This window comes from Rana temporaria, chromosome 2, assembly GCF_905171775.1.
Source record: "Rana temporaria chromosome 2, aRanTem1.1, whole genome shotgun sequence".
Lineage (NCBI taxonomy): Eukaryota > Metazoa > Chordata > Amphibia > Anura > Ranidae > Rana > Rana temporaria.
The window spans coordinates 292086098-292112820 of record NC_053490.1 but is presented as its reverse complement, the minus strand read 5'-3'; the positions used below and the strand labels follow the sequence as shown (position 1 = coordinate 292112820).

General features: G+C 41.4%; 1 protein-coding gene across 1 annotated transcript in view; it reads right to left on the bottom strand.

The window, feature by feature from the left end:
- LOC120926916 (ephrin type-A receptor 7-like) overlaps positions 1–26723 on the bottom strand; it is a 456597-nt gene that overhangs the window by 34084 nt on the left and 395790 nt on the right. The window contains exons 8-9 of the mRNA XM_040337215.1: positions 9262–9447; positions 7676–7737 (exon numbers count right to left, since the gene is read on the bottom strand). Coding sequence (XP_040193149.1) covers positions 7676–7737; positions 9262–9447 — 248 coding nt within the window. The remainder of the gene's footprint in view (positions 1–7675; positions 7738–9261; positions 9448–26723) is intronic.

Sequence of the window (26723 nt, the reverse complement as noted above, 5' to 3'; positions counted from 1 at the left end):
TGTGTCCGCCATAATGATCGCTGCCATTAGTAGTAAAAAAAAATGATTAATAAAAATGCCATAAAACTTTCCCCTATTTTGTAAACGCTATACATTTTGCACAGACCAATCGATAAACGATTATTGCGATTTGTTTTCTCAAAAATAGGAAGAAGAATACGTATCAGCATAAACTGAGGAAAAAAAATGTTTTTTTATATCTTTTTTGGGGATATTTGTTATAGCAAAAAGTAAAAAATATAAAAAAAAAAACAAAATTGACGCTCTTTTTTTGTTTATAGCGCAAAAAATAAAAACCGTAGAGGTGATCAAATACCACCATTATGGAGAAATTAATTTGCAAAGTTCACAGCAGAGGCTCTAAAATATTTGCTGTTACTTTGAGAGCATAATATTGGCTGTCCTATACGTCCCATAGTAGAAGCTTTTAAAGCTGTCAGAAACCAACTGAAACCCAACTTCAGAGCATTGGTTGTGCTATTTGAGGCTCTGCAAAAAGGAAATACTTTACAGTGCATACAGCTAGACAGTTAGTAAAGACCTGTTTTGCTGCTTGTTAAGGATATGCAACTCTGGACACAGATGCACTTTAAGCAATAGATGCTCCTTTTTGCCCAAGTCTATAAATTAAAATAATCCTCACATACTTACACACAACTAAAATGTCACTTGGTTTGTTGAAATGAGCCTGTCTTTAAGGCATACTATAAGCATTTAATGTACAAGAGAAAGCATCTAGCAGTTACCAAAAGTGGTTAAATAGTGGCTATTACTGGATATTGGTATAATTATCATGCTTTTTAGCAGCATCCTTTTTTTTTCAATTCTATTTATACACAGTTGAATCATAGTTATCTATGAGTGTCATAATACTCAAAAAGTAATACACAGTAATACAATGAATTATATATAAAACCTAGCTTTAAAGCCAGCCAGAGAAATATACAGTGAAATTCTCAATTCAGTTTGAAAATGTTAATTCAGGAGCACATAATTTTTTTTTTTTTTTAAAGAATTGTACGTGGCAAATGTGATATATTTATTGCAAATCATTGTTGTGTTTTGTTAACTAAAATTGAAGAAGAGAAAACGGGATTTAAACTGAAAGTGTTAGGCCCCGTACACACGTCCGAGAAACTCGAAGAGGAAAACACATCTTTTTGCTCGTGGAGTTCCTTGTGAAGCCGCCGAGGATCTCGGCGAGCCAAGTTTCCTCATTGACTAACGAGGAAATAGAGAACATGTTCTCTATTTGGCCCGACAAGATCCTCGTCGGTTTCCTCGGCCAAAAGTGTACACACGACCGGGTTTCTCGGCAGAATACGGCCCTGATCGAGTTTCTGGCTGAATTCTGCCGAGAAACTCGGTCGTGTGTACGGGGCCTTACTCATTATTAACCATTCAGATTCCTAGTTTAATGTCTTGGAAAATTAAAAATATTCCAGTAATTTATAAATAGGATGCTTTAAATCAATGACTTTATATAGCAGAAGATAGTTTGTGGAAACTTCATAGAGTGTAATAAAATTCTACATAACAGACAAGCTTCCAGTCAGCCAAACATATTCATAAACCTGCAGTAGCATTACATGGTGGGAAGCATTTAGGCTCATACAAACGTGCTTTTTAACACAATCACACAGCCTGAAGCTTATATGGTAATACATGATGTCTTGTAAATGCTCTATGTGCTCGGTCATAATCAGCTCAGAAGAAATTGTCTGCTGTTCAGCTTTTGTTTTACACCCTCCAACCTTCTATTTTCTTTACACCTTTTATGTTTTCCCAAGAACAAGCTCGCTATTGTGGTCTGTGGTTTTCATGTGCTGTGTAAGTGCTGAAGGGGAGGGAATTTAAATTTTCTAGCTTTAAATCGAATAATACAACAAACTGATGCGACACACAAATATTCTGCTTAAAAGCCTCCGGGGTTTCAAGTGGACAACTGTCCTTGATGTATTCCACTAAGATAATAGCTAGGGTTGGATAAATGATGCCAGCCTACACATTGTTAGCAATGCACATCTTCAAAGAATTATATTTATGTGATGAAACATAAAAGCAGACATACAAACCGCAAAATAAAATGCTCTCTTCTAATTTTTCTCCCCTTTATCAGTGTATGATTAAAGTTATAAAATAAAGCAAGTCTGATAGAAAATAGTTTTTCCAAATCCCACTCTTTTGCCCAAAACAAGCAACAAGCCTATAGGTGATTGATGTGTAAAAGAACACTCTATCAAAATTACATGAGGAGACACGGTTGGGCTGATTTACTACAGGAGTTGAGAATCTTCACACATACAACCAGGGCTGGTGCAAGGATTTTTGACACCCTAGGCGAAACCTAATTTTGCCGCCCCCCACACGCGTTGGCTCTGCCTCTCACTAAAAATTTTGCGGCACCTATTTCTTCAGCCGTGGTCCACAGGCTTGCACATGTGCCTCTGGACCCGGCCCGAAGACAAATAGTGGATGGCACTGGCTCGCTTCCTCACGCCAGCCGTGGTCCACAGTCCACTGTGTAACTGCCTGTCTGTACAAGCAGACAGATATGCTGACAATGCTTTAAGGTTCTTACTAGAAACAATAATAAATGCACATTTTTGTACCTGCAAAAAGATCTGAATTTTTTTTTTTTTTTTTACAAAGGTGGACTTGAACTTTCACACCTCAAATAGACCCAATTCCTTTATTTTCAGGCCTCAGATCACCCCAATTCTTCCACCTTCACACTTCAGAACACCCCATCACTGTATCACCCCGAATGCCTGTTCCACTCTGCACCCCCCCTGCACCTCTGTTCCCCTCAACCCCCCCCCCACATATCAGTTCCTCTCTGTACACCCCTGCACATCTGTTCCCCACACACATATATGCTCCCCCTGCACACCTGTCCCCCCTACACACACACACATATCTGTCCCCCCTCTCTACCCCTCTGTACATCTGTCCCCCACACACATATGCTACCCCTCTGTACATCTGTCCCCCACACACATATGCTACCCCTCTGTACATCTGTCCCCCACACACATCTTCTACCCCTCTGTACATCTGTCCCCCACACACATCTGCTACCCCTCTGTACATCTGTCCCCCACACACATCTGCTACCCCTCTGTACATCTGTCCCCCACACACATATGCTACCCCTCTGTACATCTGTCCCCCACACACATCTTCTGTGCACATAAAATAAGTCAACAGATGTCTCTGTAATCGTGACCATAATCGGGACTGACCAGCGGGAGTGAAATTGTGTGAGAGTTCAGCTTAAATTGCACGGCTTCACTCCCGCAGCCCAGTGTGAACCTGGGCTTGATCTGTGTTAGTGAGCACTTCTCCTTTGCTGAGATAATCCATCCACCTCACAGGTGTGGCATATCAAGATGCTGATTAGACAGCATGATTATTGCACAGGTGTGCCTTAGGCTGGCCACAATAAAAGGCCACTGTAAAATGTGCAGTTTTACTGTATTGGGGGGGGGGTGTCAGAAAAGCAGTATCTGGTGTGATCACCATTTGCCTCACGCAGTACAGCACATGTCCTTTGCATAAAGTTGATCAGGTTGTTGTTTGTGGCCTGTGGAATGTTGATCCATTCCTCTTCATTGGCTGTGCAAAGTTGCTGGATATTTGCAGGAGCTGGAACACGCTATGAGTAAGCATCTTACGATAGGAAACATGCCAGCCATCCTTTTCCTTTTGTCCACTTCTTCTTTTTGACTGCATTGTTTTTGGTTGTTTTTTGCTTTTTGAACTTCACTTGCTAAATAAAGACATTGTTTCAAGAAGTGCACAGCCAGCACCCTTTTGGTTCAGTGGGACGGAAGCAAAGCCAAGGGATCAGCAGTTTACAGAGCGGTATATTTTCTCACTTGGAACACGCTGTCGTATACGCTGATCCAGAGCATCCCAAACATGCTTAATGGGTGACATGTCCAGTGAGTATGCTGGTCATGCAAGAACCGGGATGTTTTCAGCTTCCAGGAATTGTGTACAGATCCTTGCAACATGGGGCTGTGCATTATCATGCTGCAACATGAGGTGATGGTCGTGGATGAATGGCACAACAATGGGCCTCAGGATCTCGTCACTAGTGTTGCTCACGAATATTCGTATTGCGAATATTCGGCTCGAATATGGCATATTCGAGTATTCGCGAATATATCGAATTTCGCGGCCAATATTCGCTATTCCGAATATTCAAATTTTTTCAATTTTATTTTTAAAACAGATCACATCCTAGTGATCTCCATCGACGTCTAAAAGCATTGCTGGTATGATTAGAGACACTGGGCCGAGTAGCTGAAGCGATCATTTTATATTGCCGAATATTCGCAATGCGAATATTCGGCAATAGGAATATTGCGCGATTATTTTCTCCGCCCTTCTTTTGCATCAGAGTTCTCCTACCACAGTTGTTAAAATTTCGCTATCATTTTCGCATCCGCATTAGCGCAATTTCGCAATATTGTTTTTTGGATAAAATGTCACGAATATTCGATTTCAGAATATTAGCGAATACTTTCTCCGTCCTTCTTTTGCATCGGAGCCAATCAGAGTTCTCCTACCACAGTTGTCAAAATTCCGCAATCAATTTCGCATTCGCGAAATTTCGATAATATATCACGAATATTTGATTTCAGCATGAGCCAATCAGAGTTCTCCTACCGCACTTGTCGAAATTTCGCAATTATTTTCGCATTCGCAATAGCGAAATTTCGCAAAAATTTCATTTGGATAAAATATCACGAATATTCGATTTTAGCGAATATTTCTCGAATATTCGGCTACATATTCGTGATATATCGCAAAATCGAATATGGCGTATTCCGCTCAACACTACTCGTCACGGTATCTCTGTGCATTCAAAATGCCATCAATAAAATTCATCTGTGTTCATTGTTCATAGCATACGCCTGCCCATACCATAACCCCACCACCACCATGGGCCATTCGATCCACAACGTTGACATCAGCAAACCGCTCACCCACACAATGCCATACATGCTGTCTGCCATCTGCCCTGTACAGTAAAAAAACAGGATTCTTCCGTGAAGAGAGGTCTCCAAAGTGCCAGACACCATTGAATGTGAGCATTTGCCCACTCAAGTCGGTTATGAAGACGAACTGCAGTCAGGTCGAGACCCTGATGAGGATGACGAGCATGCAGATGAGTTTCCCTGAGATGGTTTATGACAGTTTGTGAAGAAATTCTTTGGTTATGCAAACCAATTTTTGCAGAAGCTGTCTGGGTGGCTGGTCTCAGATGATCTTGGAGGTGAAGATGCTGGATGTGGAGGTGCTGAACTGGTGTGGTTACACGTGGTCTGCAATTATGAGGCCGGTTGGATGTACTGCCAAATTCTATGAAACGCCTTTGGAGATGGCTTATGGTAACGAAATGAACATTCAGCTCCAGTGGACCTTCCTGCAGTCAGCATGCCAATTGCACGCTCCCTGAAAACTTGCAACATCTGTGACATTGTGCTGTGTGATAAAACTGCATATTTTAGAGTGGCCTTTTATTGTGACCAGCCTAAGGCACACCTGTACAACAATCATGCTGTCTAATCAGCATCTTGATATGCCACACTTGTGAGGTGGATGGATTAATTCGGCAAAGGAGAAGTGCTCACTAACACACATTTAGACAGATTTGTGAACAATATTTGAGAGAAATATGCCTTTTGTATACATAGAAAAAGTCGTAGATCTTTGCGCTCAGCTCATGATAAATAGGGGCAAACACAAAAGTGTTGAATTTATAATTTTTCTCAGTGTATATTCAATAATGTGAAAAGCATCTGCACAAGATTACATATTCAAAGTGAAGATGAATTGGCTTTTCACATGATTAGATAACTGGAGTATTTTTTCACATGATTTTTGAGTACTCAGTACCTTCGATAAGTCTTATGTCACAATCAACTTATTCATGTTCTCCAGGTAGAGTGGTGATGAAAATGTTATTGAAGAGATTTCTCTTCCACTCTTGTCCAAGAGGCACAACAAAAAATGAGAGGAAACCTCTGCAAAGTAATCTCTTTGTAGACAGTTGTCGCATTACCAGGTGTGTCCATTAAAAGATCTTGGCCCGGATTCCTAAAGCACTTACACCGACGTATCTACTGATATGCCGCGTAAGTGCACGGATGCGCCGTCGTATCTATGCGCCTGATTCTTAATACAAGATACGCCTGAAATTTGGATTCATCCGACGACGTAAGTTTCCTATGCCGTCGGAGCCTGGGCGCATATTTACGCTGGCCGCAAGGGGCGCTTCCATTGATTTACGCGTTGAATATACAAATGACCGAGATACGCCGATTCACGAACGTACTTGCGCCCGTCGCAGTAGTATACGCCGTTTACGTAAGGCATACGTCTGGCGTAAAGTTATTCCACCTATAGGAGGCGCATCCCATGCAAAGGTATGGACGACGGAACAGCCGTCGTCGTTTACGTAGTAGTACGTGAATGGGGCTGGGCGTAGGTTACGTTAACGTCGTAGGCATTGAGCCGGCGTATCCTAGGGAGTATATTCGACGTGATTCTGAGCATGCGCGCGCATGCGCCATTCGTTCGGACCATCATTTGCATGGGGTCACGGTTCATTTAAATGAATCACGCCCACCGTCCACCTACTTCAAATTAGGCGGGCTTACGCCAAATGATTTACGTTACGCTGGCGCAACGTAGGGAGCGAGTGCTTTGTGAATACTCAGCTTGCCTCTCTGGGATACGTCGGCATAGCACATATGAGATGCGATACGCCGGAACAAAGATGCGCCAATCTACCTGAATCTGGCCCCTTCTCTTTATCCTTGCCCTGGTGATAACTGTAAAGTTTTGGTTTTCACACAACTTTTTTTCTCAGGGACAATAATCAATTGGATAAATAGAAAAGGGGAATCTCCCCAGTGAGATCACAAATAACTTGACCTTCAACCATCCCCTCTGAAAGTGGTTGTAAACTCTTACATTTACCCAGCGAAGTGACTGGCCTCAGCTGATACACAGAGATGAAAAAAAATCCTCCTACATAAATTCTACCTATTTATCTGCAGTTTTCTCTTCTCTACAGCAGAATGTATAATGCTTGTCTGAGCTTTCAAAAAGAAGGTTTGAAAGTTACTCCCTGAAAAGCTCAGTGAGAACTGATTGGAATAAGGAACCTTCACCCTTCGCACAGGAACAGAGCTGAGCCTGTCAATCAATATTTTCTCTTGGTGTCAGAAAAATTTGTCAGAAGTACTGGTAACTCATACAGATAGCAGAGGAACAATGCAGCAGACAGAAATGACATGTAGTGCTTTGTTCATATTTCATGTCTGAGGTTTACAAAAACTTTAAGCAGATAAGGATAGTTTCACGTACCGCAGTGGTGATGCTTTGGTTCAAAAATGATCGTTCCTGTTGCGCTTGAACACAACGCAAGCAAATTTCTGGTGCAGCAGTTATGGGGCTAATCAGACAGTGATGAGGCAGCATATTGCTGCCTCATTGCCTGTCAAATACCTCAAAGCCAAAAGCATTTACTTTTCATGGGTTTAGAAACTTAACCTTACTCCTGATACCTGTTCCAAAATGAGATATCAGTTTGGGTGGATTGATGCTTTAACATGCATAACTAAAGCATAGATACTTCAATTTGAGAATTACATACCCTTAAAAAGGAATCCAGAACACCATTACCCATGTATTCCATTACAGTCATCATTGTATTACCTGTAAAGTAGTAAGAGTTGTGTCATAATTTCAACATATATGTAAGTTATACATGGTGCCTGCATTAAAACACAGGAACATAATAGTATATTGATTTTTCAGTAATAAAGCAAATCAATTAATGTTGATTTGGAATCTGACAATGATGGGATATGATAGATATGCTCAACATTACTGGTTTAAATGGGTCTACTCGATGATAGTTACAGTAACTGTAGGGACATTTTTTCTCTAGTGTGATCCTGACTGGATAATTAGTCTAGAGCTATCAGGACCATATGATGACAGTTCACTGTCTCCAAGTGGCTCCCATCAGCCTAAGTGCATTTCTGGGAGCCAAGACATATCAGGGAAAGGGGCTGTGCAGATAGTTGGATCCAACACTTCCCAAAGTGTCAGCTCACTATTAACTTTGCAATTAATTTGAACCATTAAAATGTTAAAAGAACCATCAAGCCAAAAAAGTATTGGGTACACAAGTATGTATAATGTTTACAGCATTCATTACAGAGTAAACATTTATCAGTGCAACCCAGTGACAATGTCTCTTTAAACATTATTGCATGCAAGCTGCTACCAATAATCTAATAAACTGGTATAAGCAATATATAAAACACAAACATAATTCTTTTTTTTTTTAACAAAAACTTTATTTGATTTTAGATGATAAAACAAACACATATACATTATTTAATCAACACATTTATAATACCCTTAGCCTCGTATAAATATGCTCCCCCCTCCCCAACCCCCTCTCCACCTTTCACCCCTCCTCCCCCCTCTGTCAGTCTCCCTCGTCTCTCTTCATCTCCTCCTATTCTACCCTACTCCTCATCTTGTCCACTGCTTACTTTTATGTATATTTCCTAGTTTTCTTAAACTTCCCATATAGTGTTGAATCTTTCTGCCAGACCCTCTAATCTATTACTTAGGCAACACAAACAGAATTCTAATGCCGCATACACACCATCACTTTATGTGATGAAAAAAAACGACATTTTCTGTGAAGTAAAAAATGACGTTTTTGAAACTTCAATTTTCAAAGACGAAGTTGCCTACACACCATCGTTTTTCTCACAATGTTCTAGCAAAGCGAGGTTACGTTCACCACGTTTTTCCATTGAAGCTTGCTCCATAAGTAGCTTCTGGGCATGCGCGGATGAAAAAACGTCGTTTTAAACAACGTTTTTGCTACACACGGTCAATTTCTGTGAAGTAAAAGTTGACGTTTTGAAAAAAGACACATAAAATTGAAGCATGCTTCAATTTTTTTTGGTCGTTTTTTAGAAGACATAAAACAACGTTTTCCCCCACACACGGTCAATTAAAGTGACGTTTTTAAAAACGTCATTTTTTTTCATCACATAAAGTGATGGTGTGTACGGGGCATAATGAATGATTGATTGTAGTGGAAAATATTCACTAAAGATGCTGTATGTACAGAATTATGAGGAATGGATGGGATGCGTGGTTCATTTTGGCAACCTGGGTGAGTTTATTAAAGCTCTAGACAATTTTTCTTACCTCTAGTGATGACTCCTTCTAGGCGTATGCTGTTGGGATGGTCAAACTGTCCCATTATGCTAGCCTCTGCCAGAAATGAGCGCTTCTGCTTTTCTGAGCAGCCAGCTCGGAGAGTCTGTATTGCGACTGGAAGCTCTCTCTTGCTTGGGAGTTTCAAGCAACCCTTGCAAATTTCACCATATTCCCCTGAAATACAATGGAGATTTGAAAATGGTATATATCATCAGGCCATCTGTAAGTTTAAAAGAGAACATCAGATAATTGAAGTGTTTGTGCCTGTAAAAGGAACACAAGCCTTACTATCTTGTTTGTATGTGTTGTAGATTCACCTTGACAATTCATACAATATAATTGGACTATCATGCTTTCACTATCATTCTGCTCTCTTCTGTCAGCATGTATCCAGTAAGCTTGAAAACTCACCTGATTAGCTACTTGTGCTCAGTGCCAGGCCGGGGTCATCCAGTGCCCAGGGCAAAAACCTCAGAATTGGTGCCAGTTTATGCAATAAGAGCCCCCAGCATTAGGGTCAGCTTCCATGATAATCCCCAGCATTGGAGCCAGTTACCGCAATAGTAACCACCTGCATTGGCTTCAGGTTCTGCAGTAATAACCACTAGCATTGGTGTAGGTCAGGGATATGCAATTAGCGGACCTCCAGCTGTTGCAAAACTACAAGTCCCATCATGCCTCTGCCTATGGGTGTCCTGCTTGTGGCTGTCACAGTCTTGCTATGCCTCATGGGATTTGTAGTTCTGCAACAGCTGGAGGTCCGCTAATTGCATATCCCTGGTGTAGGTTTACACAATAGTAACCCCCCAGCATTGGTGTCAGTTTACACAATAATTCCCAGCATTGGTGCCAGATTGCACAATAATAATATTAAGCATTGATGCCTGGTAATAACACCTGCATTGGCGGTCAATGGTGGTATGCTTTTAAAACCCCCTTTCATTTGTAGCCTCCTAAACTTTCTGCATTGATGGTCAGTGGCAGTGCAAATTAAACGGGGGGCTCCCAATTTTGATGTCAGGACAGCCACCTACTTGGTATTTTATCGATATATGCTCATATTCTACGCACTAGGATATAGTGCCTCTTTTGTGAGTACTTTTATTTTAAATAAACTTATTGCATTTTGGTTACTATACGGAGAGCACTATGTGTCTACTTTATACTTTTTCATGCCATTCAACTACATGAGAGTATACCAGATGACCATCCGCCACTGAAAGTCGGTTTGGAGAAAAGGATCGACCGAGGAGGCACCGTTATCATCTTATAATACCCCCTTATTAGAGGGACAGCGCATTTGACCTGCTGCTCACCCACAGGTCCATCTGCTAAGGTGAGCGGCTTGTACTTTTATCTAAGGATACTTGACTGTTTTATAAGGAGTCTTTATCCGATCACCTATTGAGGTTCCAGAAGTCACCCTTATCCTCTCTTCATTTTGATTAATTTTTTTTTTTGGACTTTCATCATTTTGTGAGTAGCGCTGCACTGCTTTTTTTACAGTGCAAATTAAATACACCCCCCCCCCCCCATTTGTTTATTAGCTGCACTGGACAAGAATGCAACATGAAAGGGTTAATAAAAACCACCACTGGCCACAAATGCAACGTGAAGAGGTTAATAAACACTGCCACTGTTCACTACTTTAGCAATGGCAAGTGGCAGTGTTGAGTGACCCCATTCAGGCTGCAATTGTTTCCACTGACAGTGTTTATTAACCCCTTGAATTACTGGCTATTAGCAATGTTAATTTACCAACTCACTACCCAAAGCGTTAAACTTCAAGCTCTCCTATGCCCATTACTTACAAGTGAGTCTGCTTCTACCTTAAATGCTCTCTCACTCCTGTGTGGCACCACTCTCTTCCTGCCCTGGAAATGACAACACATCTGGAAAGGAGGCTGCCTCCACCTGTTGAGTGGAGACAACTCCACCTGACTGTAGTGCTGGGGTTCTTCTAGTGCTGGATGCAGGATCACTGAGAGCACCCCAGCACTTGGCACCCCACTGGCACTCTCCCAGGTGCTATGCTACTAAACTTGGCCCTTATGTATTGGCCAGGGCCAACTTCAGCAACAGCTTGATGTTTAATACACTGCTGATGATCGCATTGTGCCCCCTCTTCCCTATACATCTGCAGCACCCAGGGCTCATGGCCCTTCTGCCCACCCCTTGTCCCAACCCTGCTAGTGCTCCCTCTCCCAGCCTTGGATTGCAAGAGGCTGCTATCAAGTCATATCTATGTACTTACAGTAGCTATTTTAAAAATACACATATCTACATGTATTGTTTTTATTTTTAATCCTGGAGTTTCTTTAAAGGAACTCCTGTCACTGCCCTACCTTTCACCTCCAGAAACTCATTGGGATTAGAAAAAATTGGAGCCTGCTCAAGTTGTTTGTAAATAAGGTGAACATATGTTATGAATATCCAATCATGGTTGAGAGAAATAAAAAAAAATTGGTTTTTGCTAACACGTAATCAGTTGGCTAAAGTCGACACAGATTCATAGCTAATGATAAAAATGATAAAAAATATGTATTTGCGTTAACTGGAATTAGACTTAAAATTAAAGTACTCCCCATAAACTGTTACGTTTCCATAAATAAAAAACAGAAGCAGCACCATAAAATGTATTATTAAATGTATAATTATGTGTCCTGGTTATCTGGTGAGATAATGTAGATGTAGTGTGCATCCTGAATGCATAAACAGTTGTGAATCATCCAAGCAGATTATATACATAAAGTAAAAGAAAAGGAATTTAAATTCCAAATACAGCCAAAGCTTTTTTCTTTTTTTAATCTGTGACTCTGTTAGAGACAATACCTTCCATATATAATACCTATGATACCAGCACAAGAAATTAAAGTCATTGTCCATCTTTAAATAGTAAATGTACCAACTATGACCAAAGGAACAGACTCATGCATTGCTTACCCCCAGGTCATAGTTTATGGGTCTGAAAAAAGTAATCAATAAACCACAAATATTGTGACGTAACTACCTCACTGCCGAATTATCGGCTGAGTCCCTCTGCCTTGGCAGAAGATGTCACAGAGACCTGTGTGGGCAAAGCCACTTACAGCCACAATCAATTCAAAGAAAAACAGATGTCTGCAGGGAACAGGAACAGGCTGCAGAAATCTCTCCAACACTCCTGGAAGTGTTGGAGGTTAATGGAATCTGTAAAGCTGTTTGCTGAAAAATGAAAGAACAGACTTACCTGACACAAGAAGTTTCAGTAAGAGATCATTGCCTACCTTTTACTGCATGTGATAAGTACACGGTATGTGTACTGTGAGGACAGGGTCAACTTAAGAGTTACAAATTATGATTGTTTTTCTTATTTTATTTCCCTCTTTTGGCCTTTTGACTGTTGGACAGAAAGTGAAGGGAAATCTACACAATGGGACACAGATAACGAATAAAAATCTGACAGGGGTTTTAACTCTGCAAAAATCTATTTAGTTCTACAATAAGGGAAAGTGAAACCACCTTTCCTTTCTCTTTCACTTAGTGGTGAAAGGTAACTGTGAATCTAAAGCAAACCCTATGTGGTTCTTAGAACTGTATTCTAGCTTTATGTTTTACTTATCACATATCACAAGCGTCAAATTGCATTAAAGAGGTTCTAAAGGGTAATTTTTTTTCCGTTTAACCACTTAAGCCCCGGACCAATATGCTGGCTAAAGACCCAAGGGGTTTTTACAGTTCGGGACTGTGTCGCTTTAACAGACAATTGCGCGGTCGTACGACGTGGCTCCCAAACAAAATTGGCATCCTTTTTTCCCCACAAATAGAGCTTTCTTTTGGTGGTATTTGATCACCTCTGCGGTTTTTATTATTTGCGCTATAAACAAAAATAGAGCGACAATTTTAAAAAAAATTCAATATTTTTTACTTTTTGCTGTAATAAATATCCCCCAAAAACATATATAAATTTTTTTTTTTCCTCAGTTTAGGCCGATACGTATTCTTCTACCTATTTTTGGTAAAAAAAATCGCAATAATCGTTTATCGGTTGGTTTGCGCAAAATTTATAGCGTTTACAAAATAGGGGATAGTTTTTTTGCATTTTTATTTTTTTTATTTTTTTTACTAGTAATGGCGGCGATCAGCGATTTTTTTCGTGACTGCGACATTATGGCGGACACTTCGGAAAATGTTGACACATTTTTGGGACCATTGTCATTTTCACAGCAAAAAATGCATTTAAATTGCATTGTTTATTGTGAAAATGACAGTTGCAGTTTGAGAGTTAAACACAGGGGGTGCTGTAACATTTGGGGATTACTTTGTGTGTGTTTACTAGTGTAGGGGGGTGTGGCTGTAGGACTGACACCATCGATCGAGTCTTCCCTATAAAAGGATGCAGGATGCAGGATGCAGGATGTTCATTTCTCACTACTAAAGTAGTTTACAGCATTTACTTTATAAAAAATCCTTTTCCTGATTGAGAGTGCGAAGTTGACCTTTTTTGTTATAATATCGGCACACTCAATTTCTTTGAAAAAAAAATTCGGCACACTGTGCTCAAAAGGTTGCCTACCCCTGGTATAGCTGCTGGGGATAATTACATTTCCTGATTTGTTCAATTTACAATTTATTTTTGTACCTAGTGCAGTGCGGTTTTGATTTCAAATAATAACATTAAAGCATAAATAATAATAAAAAAGACAAAAAAGGTATATTATGTAGACAGTGTACCAAGTAAAAGCCTTATTTTGTCTTTTAGGCCTCTTGCACATTTGAGCTAAAAGAAAACACATGTTTACAGGCTTTTTACTTTTGTATTCTTTCTTTAAATTCCCCTCCATGCTAACCAATGTGCCCATGCACATATAGGTGTTTACAGAAGGCAGGGGCCCTTAAAGCAGAGGTCCAGACAAATACTGCAGCTGCTGACTTTTAAAAAATAGACACTTACCTGTCCAGCACGCCCGAAATGTCAGCAGACGAGGCTGAGCAATTGCTCGGTCCTCAGATGCTGCCGCCATCATGCTCGGTGAGGGAATCAGGAAGTGAAGCCTTGTGGCTTCACTGCCCGGTTCCCTACTGCGCATGCGCAAATAGCATGGCACACCGTCACTGGTCCCCGCTCTCTCCTGGGAATAGTGTGTTTCCCAGAAGACAGCGGGGGGACGGGAAGTGGCGTAGACTCCCCCCCCCAAAAGGTGCCAAATGTGTCACAGGAGGGGGGGAGGATTTTGAAAAGCGTAAGTTCCACTTTTGGGTGGAACTGTGCTTTAAAGGCAGAGAAAAAAACATAATTTGTGCATTCAAGAGAGAAGCGTTTTGTCAGAGAAAAAATTACAAATGTGACTAAACAAGTGTAAACGTATCACAACACGCCTAAGGGCTAGGCAGGTTTAGTGCTTGAGCATTTTTTATTTCATTTCAATGGCCACCCCCAATAGATGAATATTTTTGCAAATTAAATAAACAAATGCCTAAGCACTTAACGCGCCTAAACACGTTTTCAAAAACACAGCTTAGGCACATTTTTTTAAATAACTTTTCTCCTGCTAGAAGAAAAAGTATTTACAAATGCTTCAGCCTAAAAATATCAAGGGTTTTATGTTTGCAAATTATATATTAAATTTTTTTTTATTTACAACAATAAAACCAAGCAGAAATTAACAATCTAGTTATTCATAAATAGAGTTTGTAATGTTAATATTGCATTAACCTTTAATGCTTTGTTGAGACTATTTACGGAAAGAAAAAAAAGTGAAATCTTTCATAATGCCGAGTATAAGAAACACAATGTTCTGCTACACAATATACCGATGAACAAAAAAGAGTGTACTTTATCTTTGTCTTCCAGCGTGGTTAGGCTTATAAGACTATATTAACATTAATATTATTGCAAATACTTATATGTTCTAGGTGCCCATCAAGGTGAAACATTTCCGCTGTCATGGAAACTAAAGTATGGCAAGTGCTTATAGGAGACTATTTAACAGTTTGATCACTGTGCTTCAAGGCTGTGGATCAATTGTTTAAATATGAGAACATTCACTTCCAACAGTGGCAACTGGCTATTTTAACGCTAATGTTATTACAAATTACTTATATTTTTTGAATGGCAATCATAATGAAAACAAATCTTGCTCTCATGAAAAGTGAAGCATGGTAATGCTGTCAACAACATATTAGACATTTATATCACAATGGCCTAATACAATGATATTGCATGGGGAAATATAGATGTACTAATCGCGCTTTTTTGTTTTCATTATACAATTTAATTAAAGTAGTTTTTGAGGAGCTCCGGCCAATTTCTTTTTAAGTCGGCAGCCTTTAAATACTGCTGATTTTTAATATAAGGACACTTATCTGTCCAGGGATTCCGCAATGCCGGCACCCCGAGCCAATTCGTCAATTGGCTTTGGGTGCAGGCGTTGGCATTGTAATTCTTCACAGCCGGTTTCCAACTGCCCATGTGTGAGTCTCACTGCACTTTCTGGATGGTCCTGCCATCTCCTAGGACCTGTGTGTGTTCCAGAAGGCAGCGGGAATGAGAAGGGGCAAAAAATTGTCATAGATCACCAGTCGACGATCTTACCCAGAAGTGGAAGCAGGTACCTGTCAAAACCAGATATCCGTTTCCCCCCCAAAAAGTGTCAGTAGAGAAGCAGGGGGGGGGTGAACAAGCATAGCTTCCTCTTTTGGGTTGAGCTTCCCTTTAGATTGATTCCAAGTATGACCATCACTAATCTCAAAATTGTTTTTTTCCTGCCTCGAAACTCCCCTTTTTTTCAATATATAGCATTTTTAACTTGTTACAAATAGCACATTTTTTCAATGCACTTCAATTACATCTGACATTTCTATAAAAGAACGAAGCTTACAAAACATTTGCAAATTACATTTTTTATAGTACAGGTATTCATCAAAAACGAACTTCATCAGAGATACATAATTAAATGTAATTAGCATTTTAATCCTAATAAAATATGTGCAGTATATACTCTTTGTGTAATGCCAATTTAATTAATGCTTTGTAATTAAAGAAGTGGGAGAAAGTACAATCTCCTAAATAGCAATGATTACAATTAAGATGTTATTGATTGCCATTGCTAATTAGTAGCTTTGGTTGTAATAATTCAGTATACGAGTGAAAATGATATAATGAAGAACATAAAGCAGGGCATAAGAACTGATGGTATTACACATACACTGAGCAAACAATACTTGCAGCTGAACATCTTGATTTGTAAAATAGATTGATTAACTTGAAATAAAACTTGGAGGATGTAAGACTGATTAATTATTTACCTTGTCATTGTGTAATACACACTTGTCCAATAATGCAACCTCCTACATTACTAAAAATGTGGGGCCTAATCCTCAAAAGAGATACGACGGAGTAACTGCTGTTACTCCGTCGTATCCCTGGTCCTAACTATGGAACTGATCCACAGAATCATTTTCCCATAGTTAGGACGAAGATCCGACATGTGTAATCGAATTACACTGTCGGATCTTAGGATGCAGTACCGCACCCGCCGCTGGGGGCATTTCGCGTCGAAATGCCGCCTCGGGTATGCAAATTAGGACTTACGGAGATCCACAAAGCTTTTCAGCTTAGTTTTTTCTCCGTAAGTTTTATTTTGCAAACGCAAAATTAGGGCTGCTTTTACAAGGTTTAAACTGTTTACACCTTGTAAAAACAGACCTTTCTTGCTAGCGACGCAATTTTTTTTTAATTTAAAATTTTTTTTTGGCGCCGTATCTTTTTTTTTACCCGACGCAACTTTATTGTCCTGTCGCAATCCACAAAGCCCGACGTAACGTAATTTCGCGCTATGCACGTCGGGAAAATGATGTCACATGAGCATGCGCAGTACAGCCGGTGTGGGAGCGCACTTAATTTAAATGGGAATCGCCCCCTGGAGAAGAGGAACGCCTTGCGCCGGCCGGATTTAAGTTACACCGCTCAAAATTTCTAGGTAAGTGCTTTGTGGATCGGGCACTTAGTTAGAGATTTTGCGGCGGTGTAACTTTAATGGAAAAAGTTACGTTGCGCCGGGTTTTTGAGGATTAGGCCCATGGTGCTTATAATACTCAGATCTCATAAAAAGAAGGGCATGTTGAAATTATTAATTAAATTGTATTTAACTTTTTCAATGCCAGGGCCTGCTTTATGCTTTGCACCATAAATGACAGAACCAGTCCTTCTATTTTAAAATGTATTGCAGACTTAAAGGTTTATATATATAACCTGAACTTTACACAGAGGATATTTCTATATTGGAAATCGCTCACCTCCCAAAGGAATTTTATTTCTGTCCTGAGATTTACGCAGCTCTATCCCACAGCATAGCACTGACTAGCAGGGTAAGGGACCTGAACTTTTTCTGCTGCAGTTTCCCCTCTCACTAACAGAGCCTTGCTCCAACCTGTGACTGGACAGTAAAAGGAGAATCAACGCACAGATGAGCTCATTATCTTCTCACTCTGCTCTCAAAAGCTTATGCTTATTTAAGCATGTCTGCTAATAGAAGAAACTAAAAATAATGATAGTTTTAATCACCAAGTGCAAATTAAATCTACCGTAATTTAAAGTACCGCTATCACCAAAGGCAAACTTGTATTTTTTTTGCTCTAGATAGAGTTGAGAGGGATTAGAACACCTGCCAGTTTTTTTTTTTTTTTGCTGTCTGTCGGAGATTGACCCTGTTGGTTTATCCCATTTACCATTATCACTGAGAGTAGAATAAAGTAAATAAATCCCAAATTTAATTCCACATTTTGTCATATTACAACCAAAAACGTAAATGTATTTTATTGGGATTTTATGTGATAGACCAACACAAAGTGGCACATAATTGTGAAGTGGAAGGAAAATTATAAATGATTTTCAAAATAAATATCTGAAAAGTGTGGCGTGCATTTGTATTTAGCCCCCTTTACTCTGATGCCCCTAACTAAAATTCTAGTGGAACCAATTGCCTTCAGAAGTCACCTATTTAGTAAATAGAGTCCATCTGTGTGTAATTTATTCTCAGTATAAACACAGCTGTTCTGTGACTCCCTCAGAGGTTTGTTGGAAAATCTTAAGGAACAAACAGCATCATGAAGGCCAAGGAATACACCAGACAGGTCAGGGATTAAGTTGTAAAGACATTTAAAGCAGGGTTAGGTTATAAAAAATATCCCAAACTTTGAACATCTCACGGAGCACTGTTCAATCCAGTTGTGGAAAGAGTATGGCACAACTGCAAACCTACCAAGACATGGCCATCCACCTAAACTGACAGACGGGGCAAGGAGAGCATTATTTAGAGAAGCAGCCAAGAGGTCCATGGTAACTCTGTAAGAGCTGCACAGATCCACAGCTCAGGTGGGAGAATCTGTCCACAGGACAACTATTAAGCCCTGTACACACGATCGGTTTGTCCGATGAAAACAGACTGGTCAAACCGATCGTGTGTGGGCCCCATCGTGTGTGGTTTGCTTTCCATCGGTGAAAAAAAATAGAACATGTTTTAAATGGATGGGGCCAAATAACAGGGCAATCTTAGAAGAAAATCTGTTAGAGCCTGCAAAATACTTGATACTGGGGTGGAGGGTCACCTTCCAGCAGGACAATGACCCTAAACATACAGCCAGAGCTACAATAGAATGGTTTAGATCAAAGCAAATTCATGTGTTAGAATGTCCCAGTCAAAGTCCAGACCTAAATCCAATTGAGAATTATGTGGCAAGATTTGAAAATTGCTGTTCACAGACACTCTCCATCCAATCTGACAGAGCTTGAGCAATTTTGCAAAGAACAGGCAAACATTTCACTCTCTAGATGTGCAAAGCTGGTAGAGACTTAGGCCTCGTACACACAACCGTTTTCCTCGACAGAATCCATCAAGAAACTTGGTGGCAGAGCTTTTTTGCAGAGGAAAACGATCGTGTGTATGTTTTTCATCGAGAAAACTGTCGAGGAACTCGACGAGAAAAAAAGAGAACAAGTTCTCTTTTTCCTCGACGGGAGTCTCAATTTCCTTGTCGTGTTCCTCGTCGGGCTGGTTTTCGACTAGAAACACGTTTGTGTGTGTGCTTAGAACAGTGTTTCTCAACTCCAGTCCTCGGGGCGCACCAACAGGTCTTGTTTTCAGGCTTTCCATTATTGTGCACAGGTGATTTTATCAGTTTCACTGCCTTAGTAATTACCACAGCAGTTTGATCTGAGGGAAATCCTGAAAACATGACCTGTTGGTGCGCCCCGAGGACTGGAGTTGAGAAACACTGGCTTAGAAACCCGCACATGCTCAGAATAAAGTATGAGACGGGAGTGCACCTTCGGTAAAAGTAGCGTTTGTAATGGAGATAGCACATTTGTCACGCTGTAACAGACTGAAAAGTGCAAATCGTCTCTTACCAAACTTTTACTTAACATGCAGTAATATGAGATTAGCAAAAGCAGCCCCAAGGGTTGCACAGTGGAATCGAACTTCCCCTGCCGTCGTACGTGTTGAACGTCACCACGTTTGAGAACGACGAGATTTGGTCTTGACAGTGTGTACGCAAAGAAAGCTTGTCAAGATTCTCGACAAGCCTAACAAGGAACTCGTCGAGGAAAACAATGTTTCATTTACGACGAGTTCCTCGGTCCTGTGTACGAGGTCTTACTCAAACAGACTTGCAGCTTTAATTGCAGGGTAAGGTGTAAAAATAAAAAAAATTAAATGTTTCCCATAAGCCAGCCATAAACAATTCGAATCTCAGCTGGTTCAGCAGGTTCCAGATGAGATTCGAACCATGTAGTGGCAGGCTGAATCAACTTAGGTACAACCAGCCTGTCAGATTTTACATGTGATTATTGCTAGTGGCTATTATAGCTGCTAGCAGTATTCACTGTGTTCCCTGGTGGGTATGGCTCCCCTACTGCTGGGAGAGCACAATGGCTCCACGGGAGGAATTTCCCATCAACACTGACTGTGTTGATGTGGGAATTTAGTGATTTTCTTTTCTTCCTCCCATTAAAGTGGATGTAAACCCAAAGCACAGCTTCTGTAAAGTGCACAATTCACATCCCCCTCCCCTCTCCTCCTCTCCTCTCCCGTCCAGCTCTCCCAGGATTGGCTGTCTTTCCTGTGTTTTGATAAAATGTTTTCAAAATATGGGGTGATCCACAGTTCAGTGTAAACAGCCATCAGAATATACATAGACAAGAAGCTGTGCCTGTCTGCAAGCTAGTGCACGAGATATGTAAATAACCTGTCACTCAAGCAAGGACTTTGGTCTTTATCTGGAAGTCTGTTTTATTTCACTGAACAATAAAAAGAGGATTGCTCAGCACTGGATTAACTCTGTGTGGCAAGACTGGGCACAGATGATAGGAAATCGTATTCTCTACATTGTGACATCAACAAAATTAAACTTTAATGTCTATCTAAAACGTATAAAACATTTCTGAATTGGGTTGAGCTTTAAAGGGGTTGTAAAGGTAAAAAAAAAAAACTAAATAGCTTCCTTTACCTTAGCGCAGTTCTCCTTCACTTACCTCATCCTTCTATTTTGCTTTTAAATGTCCTTATTTCTTCTGAGAAATCCTCACTTCCTGTTCTTCTGTCTGTAACTTCACACAGTAATGCGACACTTTCTCCCTGGTGTGGAGAAAGTCTCTTGAGGGGGGAGGGGGCAAGCAGGAGTGTCAGGATGCCCACTAACACACAGCTCCTTTTTCTATCTGCAAAGTAGATAGCGTCCTGACCCTCCTGCTTGCCCCCTTCCACCTCAAGAGGCTTTCTCCACACCTGGGAGAAAGTGTTGCATTACTGTGTTTAGTTACAGACAGAAGAACAGGAAGTGAGGATTTCTCAGAAGAAATATGTGATAACAAAAAAAAGACAGCCGTTTACAGTATATGGAACACTTGTTAGGTTGTATGGCCTTGGCAGCAGAAGTCTGACCATTTACATTAATAGTGTGTTTAGGCCAGACCAGTTTCACACAGGCTTCAGTTTGTATAAGAACAGTATGAACAGTAAGCTTTTATGAAAACTTCAGCACACTTTTGAAAAGCTTTTGACAAGCTTTGAGCAGCCTACTCTAAGCCAGTGCCCTTTAGCTTCTCTTTGGAAAGGTTATACACAGATCTTAATGGGAGTGCCAAATTCCACATTAAACAAGCTGCTAGCACGCTTCAGCAGGCTTTCAACAAGTTTCAAGTAGTGATGAAGCCTGCTAGCAGCTTGTTTAAAGTTGACATTGAGCATTCATATTAGGATCAACATTTCCAAGCTGGCTGAATTGTTCAAAACTTCAACAAAACTGTCTGAAAGCTCTGTTAATGTTTTGTAAATGCTTGCTATTCACATTTGTCTTATACAAGCTGAAATCTGTGTGAAACAGGCCTTAGGCCCTGTACACACGATTGGACAAAACCGATGAAAACGGACTGAAGTTCAGTTTCATTGGTCCAAACCGACCGTGTGTGGGCCCCATCGGTCAGTTATCCTTTGGTCCAAAAATTTAGAACTTGCTTTAAAATTCAACCGATGGACGCCTAACCAATAGGTTAAAACCGATGGTTAGTATGCAAAAGCATCGGTTCAAAACCCGCACATGCTCAGAATCAAGTCGACGCATGCTTGGAAGCATTGAACTTCATTTTTCTCTGCACGTCGTTGTGTTTTACGTCACCGCGTTGGACTCGATCGGTTTTTGAACTGATGGTGTGTAGGCACATCAGACCATCAGTCAGCTTCATCGGTTAACCGATGAAAACGGTACTTCGGACCGTTCTCATCTGATGGACCGACCGTGTGTACGCGGCCTAAGAGTTTCATGGTATCTAAACGTTGGTGACATTATTCTGGAGGTTATAGCATAAGGAACTGTTTGTAGTAAAAAAGAAGGCAGATAAGGGATACCTTCTATTTTACTATAGGTTTTCAAAACATTTTTATTTTGAATTTGGTGAAATCTCTTTGCAAAGTCTTTAACTACATTCATATCCCAATTGGACATTCTAAGCAAACATAACCAGGGAGCAAAGTGAGCTAGATTTAGAAACTACTAATTTTTATAATTTCTAACGACAATGACACATGCTTTTAGTTTTCTGTCTTGCTGTTGAGTATTGTGCTTTTGAAGGCTTTGATGGTCTTGTTATAAAGGACCTCTAATGCCCTGTACACACGATCAGCGTTTCCGTCAGTATAAACTCAGACGAGTTTTTCCGACAGAATTCCGTTCAAGCTGTCTTGCATACACACTGTCACACTAAAGTCCGACTGCCAAAAATCTGGTGACGTACAACACGTACGACGAGCCGAGAAAAAGTAAGTTCAATGCTTCCGAGCATGTGTTGACTTGATTCTTGATTCTGATTCTGAATCATGTTTATTTCTCCGTCGGAGTTCCATACAGACGAATGGAATTTCTGATAAAAAAAATTTCCATCGTAAAAAAAGAGAACATGTTCTCTTTCTAACTCCGTCTGAATTTCTAATGGAAAAAGTCCGATGGGGCTTACACACGGTCGGAATATACGATGAAAAAATTACATCTGACTTTTTCCTTCGTAAATTCTGATCGTGTGTATGAGGCATAAGAGAACACCACAGACAATCATGTTTGTTTTATTTACACAACATTACTCAAGAACAGGGGTCTCAAAGTACCGTCCATTACCGGCCATTTGCGGCCCGCGGACCGGTTCTAAATGGCCCGCAGGCAGGGCAGGGGGTGCCGCGGAAGTGGGGGGTGTAGATTTTCTTCACATGCAGAGTAGCGCAGGAAGCGTCTGTAATAGGTTCACTTGTTTGTCATGTCACGCTGCGGCTGCTCCCCGCACCCGGTGCCCCCCCCTCTCTTCTCGTCCATCCCTATTTGCTTGTGATATCACCTGGGATGGACGAGAAGAGAGGGGGGGGCACCGGGGGGCGGGGAGCAGCTGCAGCGTGACAAGAGAGAGAAGTGAACTTATGACAGACGCTTCCTGCTTTACTCTGTATGTGAAGAAAACCACAAGTAAACGCTGACCTGTGCCCCATGTACTCTGTGCCCTCATGTGCCCTGATTGTGTCCTCATGTGCCCCATGTACCCTCATGTACCCTAAGTGTGCCCTCATGTGCCCCATGTACTCTGAGTGTGCCCTCATGTGCCCCATGTACCCTGAGTGTGCCCTCATGTTTCCCATGTACCGAGTGTGCCCTCATGTTCCCCATGTACCCTGATGTGCCCCATGTACCCTGATGTGCCCCATGTACTCCGATTGTCCCCTCATGTGCCCTATGTACCCTGATGTGCCCTGATTGTGCCCCATGTACCCTGATGTGCCCCATGTACTCCGATTGTGCCCTCATGTGCCCTATGTACCCTGATGTGCCCTGATTGTGCTCCATGTGCCCTGATGTGCCCCATGTACCCTGATGTAGCCTATGTGCCCCATGTGCTCTGATGTGCCCCATGTACCCTGATTGTGCCATCATGTGCCCCATGTACCCTGATGTGGCATATGTGCCCCATGTGCTCTGATGTGCCCCATGTACCCTGATTGTTTCATCATGTGCCCCATGTACCCTGATTGTGACGTCATGTTCCCCATGTACCATGATGTGCCCCATGTACCCTGATGTGCCCCATGTACCCTGAGTGTGCCCTCATGTTCCCCATGTACCCTGATGTGCCCTGATTGTGCTCCATGTGCCCTGATTGTGCTTAATGTGCCCTGATGTGCCCCATGTGCCCAATGTACCCTGATTGTGCCCTCATGTGCCTTAATGTGCCCCATGTACCCTGATGTGCCCTAAATGTTTCCCCAATGCACCCTGATGTGTCCCATGTGCCCTGATGTGCCCCATGTACCCTGATGTGCTGGGCTCTGTACCCTGATGTGCCATGTGCCCTGTCCTGATGTGTTGTGCCCTGATGTGCCATGTCCTGATGTGCCTTGCAATGCCCCGTACCCTGATGTGGCCTGTTGTGCTGTGATCTGATATGCTGGGCCCTGTACCCTGATGTGCTGTGCCCTGTACCCTGATGTGCTGGGCTCTGTACCCTGATGTGCTGGGCTCTGTACCCTGATGTGCGCTGTGCCCTGTACCCTGATGTACGCTGTGCCCTGTACCCTGATGTACACTGTGCCCTGATGTGCTGGGCTCTGTGACCCGATGTGCTGTGCCCTGATGGTGAGTGGTCAGTGTGTAGTGTAGTGGTCAGTGGGGTGTGTAGTGGTCAGTGTGTAGTGTAGTGGTCAGTGTGTAGTGTTCAGTGGTCAGTGTGTAGTGGTCAGTGTAGTGTGCAGTGTAGTGGTCAGTGCAGTGGTTGGTGTGCAGTGGTCAGTGTGCAGTGGTCAGTGTGTAGTGGTCAGTGTGCAGTGTAGTGGTCAGGGTTAATAATGCATCCACTGACACCAGTGCTGGGGGGTTAATAATGCATTCACTGACACCAGTACTGTTGTTTTTGAAGTTTGAAAGTTTGCATGCGGCCCCCCATGGGATATGAAAACTCGTCTTGTGGCCCTCAGGTAATTTGAGTTTGAGACCCCTGCTCAAGAATATAAGGATTGTATTTTACTCAATATGATGTAATTTCCAGTAAGTTACTCCCAGAAGGACTTCTCCAAAATTTTCTAAGATACACACGTATTTCCCATCTGTGGTTTAAAATGTATAGAAATAGGTCAACATAACAGTAAGGTAAGACTGGTATTTTAAAAGGCGGTTAACAATAGCAGCTCCCATGTTTCTCTCATGAGAGGTTTACTTTAGAATGGTATATAACTTTAAATAAATAAGCCCTCCCTTCACCCTCTTCATGAAATAAAGGTATGTTTGGGCAAAAAAAAAAATGCAGTGCATCTCTGCAGCATCCCATTAAAAATGCTGAAAATACCTGTTGAACCACCCGAAATGTGGTCTGCTCCATACTTTCTGTTTGAGCTGATAACACAGCAAGTCTAAGTTTACATGTGGGGTAGTCTCTACCGCCACACTGAAAAGTGATCTGCCTTAAAAAAAAATCAGGGGGTGGTAAAGCAATGTCTTGCAGGAACTTAGTAGGTGGTGCTGCCACCTCCTGAATGTCTGTTTTTTTTTTTGTGGCTGTTTTTTTGCCAAACAAGGATTTTGAATGGGGTTACTGTACCACACATGCAAGCTGAGCGGTTGTGGAACAGTCTTATTGACTTTAATGGGCAAGTTTGACCAAAAGCTGCCACCTGTCAAGACCCTGATTGGCTGCATGTTTACTTTTAGGTGGTCAGCAACGACAGCTTCCACGTTTCTCTCCCATGGCAGCTCCAATGCTTCTCTCATGAGAGGTTTACTGTAAATAGTATATACTTTTAAGTAAATATCTCTAATAGCAAACCCTCCCTTCATCCTCTTCATCCAATAAAGGTATGTCTGGGCAAAAAAAAGGATGCAGTACATCTCTGTATCATCCCCTTAAAATTGCTGCAAATACAGAAAAATACCTGTTGATCAACCCAAAATGCAGAGCAGTCGAGGGATGGTAAAACCTTTGCTCAATCACTGATTTTACTGTCCCCTTGCCACCTATGTAAATGAGGCCTAAGGCTGATTTACCAAATGAATTGAGAATGTTCACACAACAAAATCGTATGAAGATTCACTTTAGTTATCCAAACATGTGAAAAGCAGATGGCTGTTTACTTATTCCATCTTTCTGCTGCAGTAAAATCTCAAGCAATTGTGTTGGAACATCCCTTTTCTCCTTATCTGTATACCATAACGACGAGGTATTCTATACTCCAACAGAGCACTGAATATAATTTTTAATAATATCAATATTTTTAACATTATTTTTATACAAGGGCTGAGACAGTGATAATAATGGGGGAATTTAACTACCCGGAAATTGACTGGAGTAATGGCACTGTTGGAACAGTTAAAGGGCAAAGATGTAGAAACCTATTACAAGATAATTTTATGGTCCAGTTTATTGAGGCCCTGACTAGGAATAATGGGCCAAATCCTCAGCCAGGCGGCGTAACTTAACTTTCAGCAGTTAAGTTACACTGACTTAAAGTTTTTACCTAAGTGCCTGATCCTCAAAGCACTTACGTAAAAATTTCAAGCCGTGTAAGTTAAGTGCCGCCGTCGTAAGGCGTTCCTCCTCTCCGGGGGGCGTTTACAATTTAAATGAGGCGCGCTCCCGCGCCGGCCGTACTGCGCATGCGTGTGACGTCATTTTCCCGACGTGCATCGCGCGAACGTAATTGACGCCGGGCGGCTTTGTGGATTGCGACGGGACACTAAAGTTGCGACGGGTGAAAAAAAGACGCGCCGGGAAAACAAATAATTATTAAAAAAAATGACAGCGTCGCTCGGCATGCATTCCTGAGGGAGAACTCCATGCCAATTTTCAATGAAAAAAACGGCATGGGTTCCCCCCCCAGGAGCATACCAGGCCCTTAGGTCTGTTATGGGTTGTAAGGAGACCCCCCCTCCGCCGAAAAATTGACGTA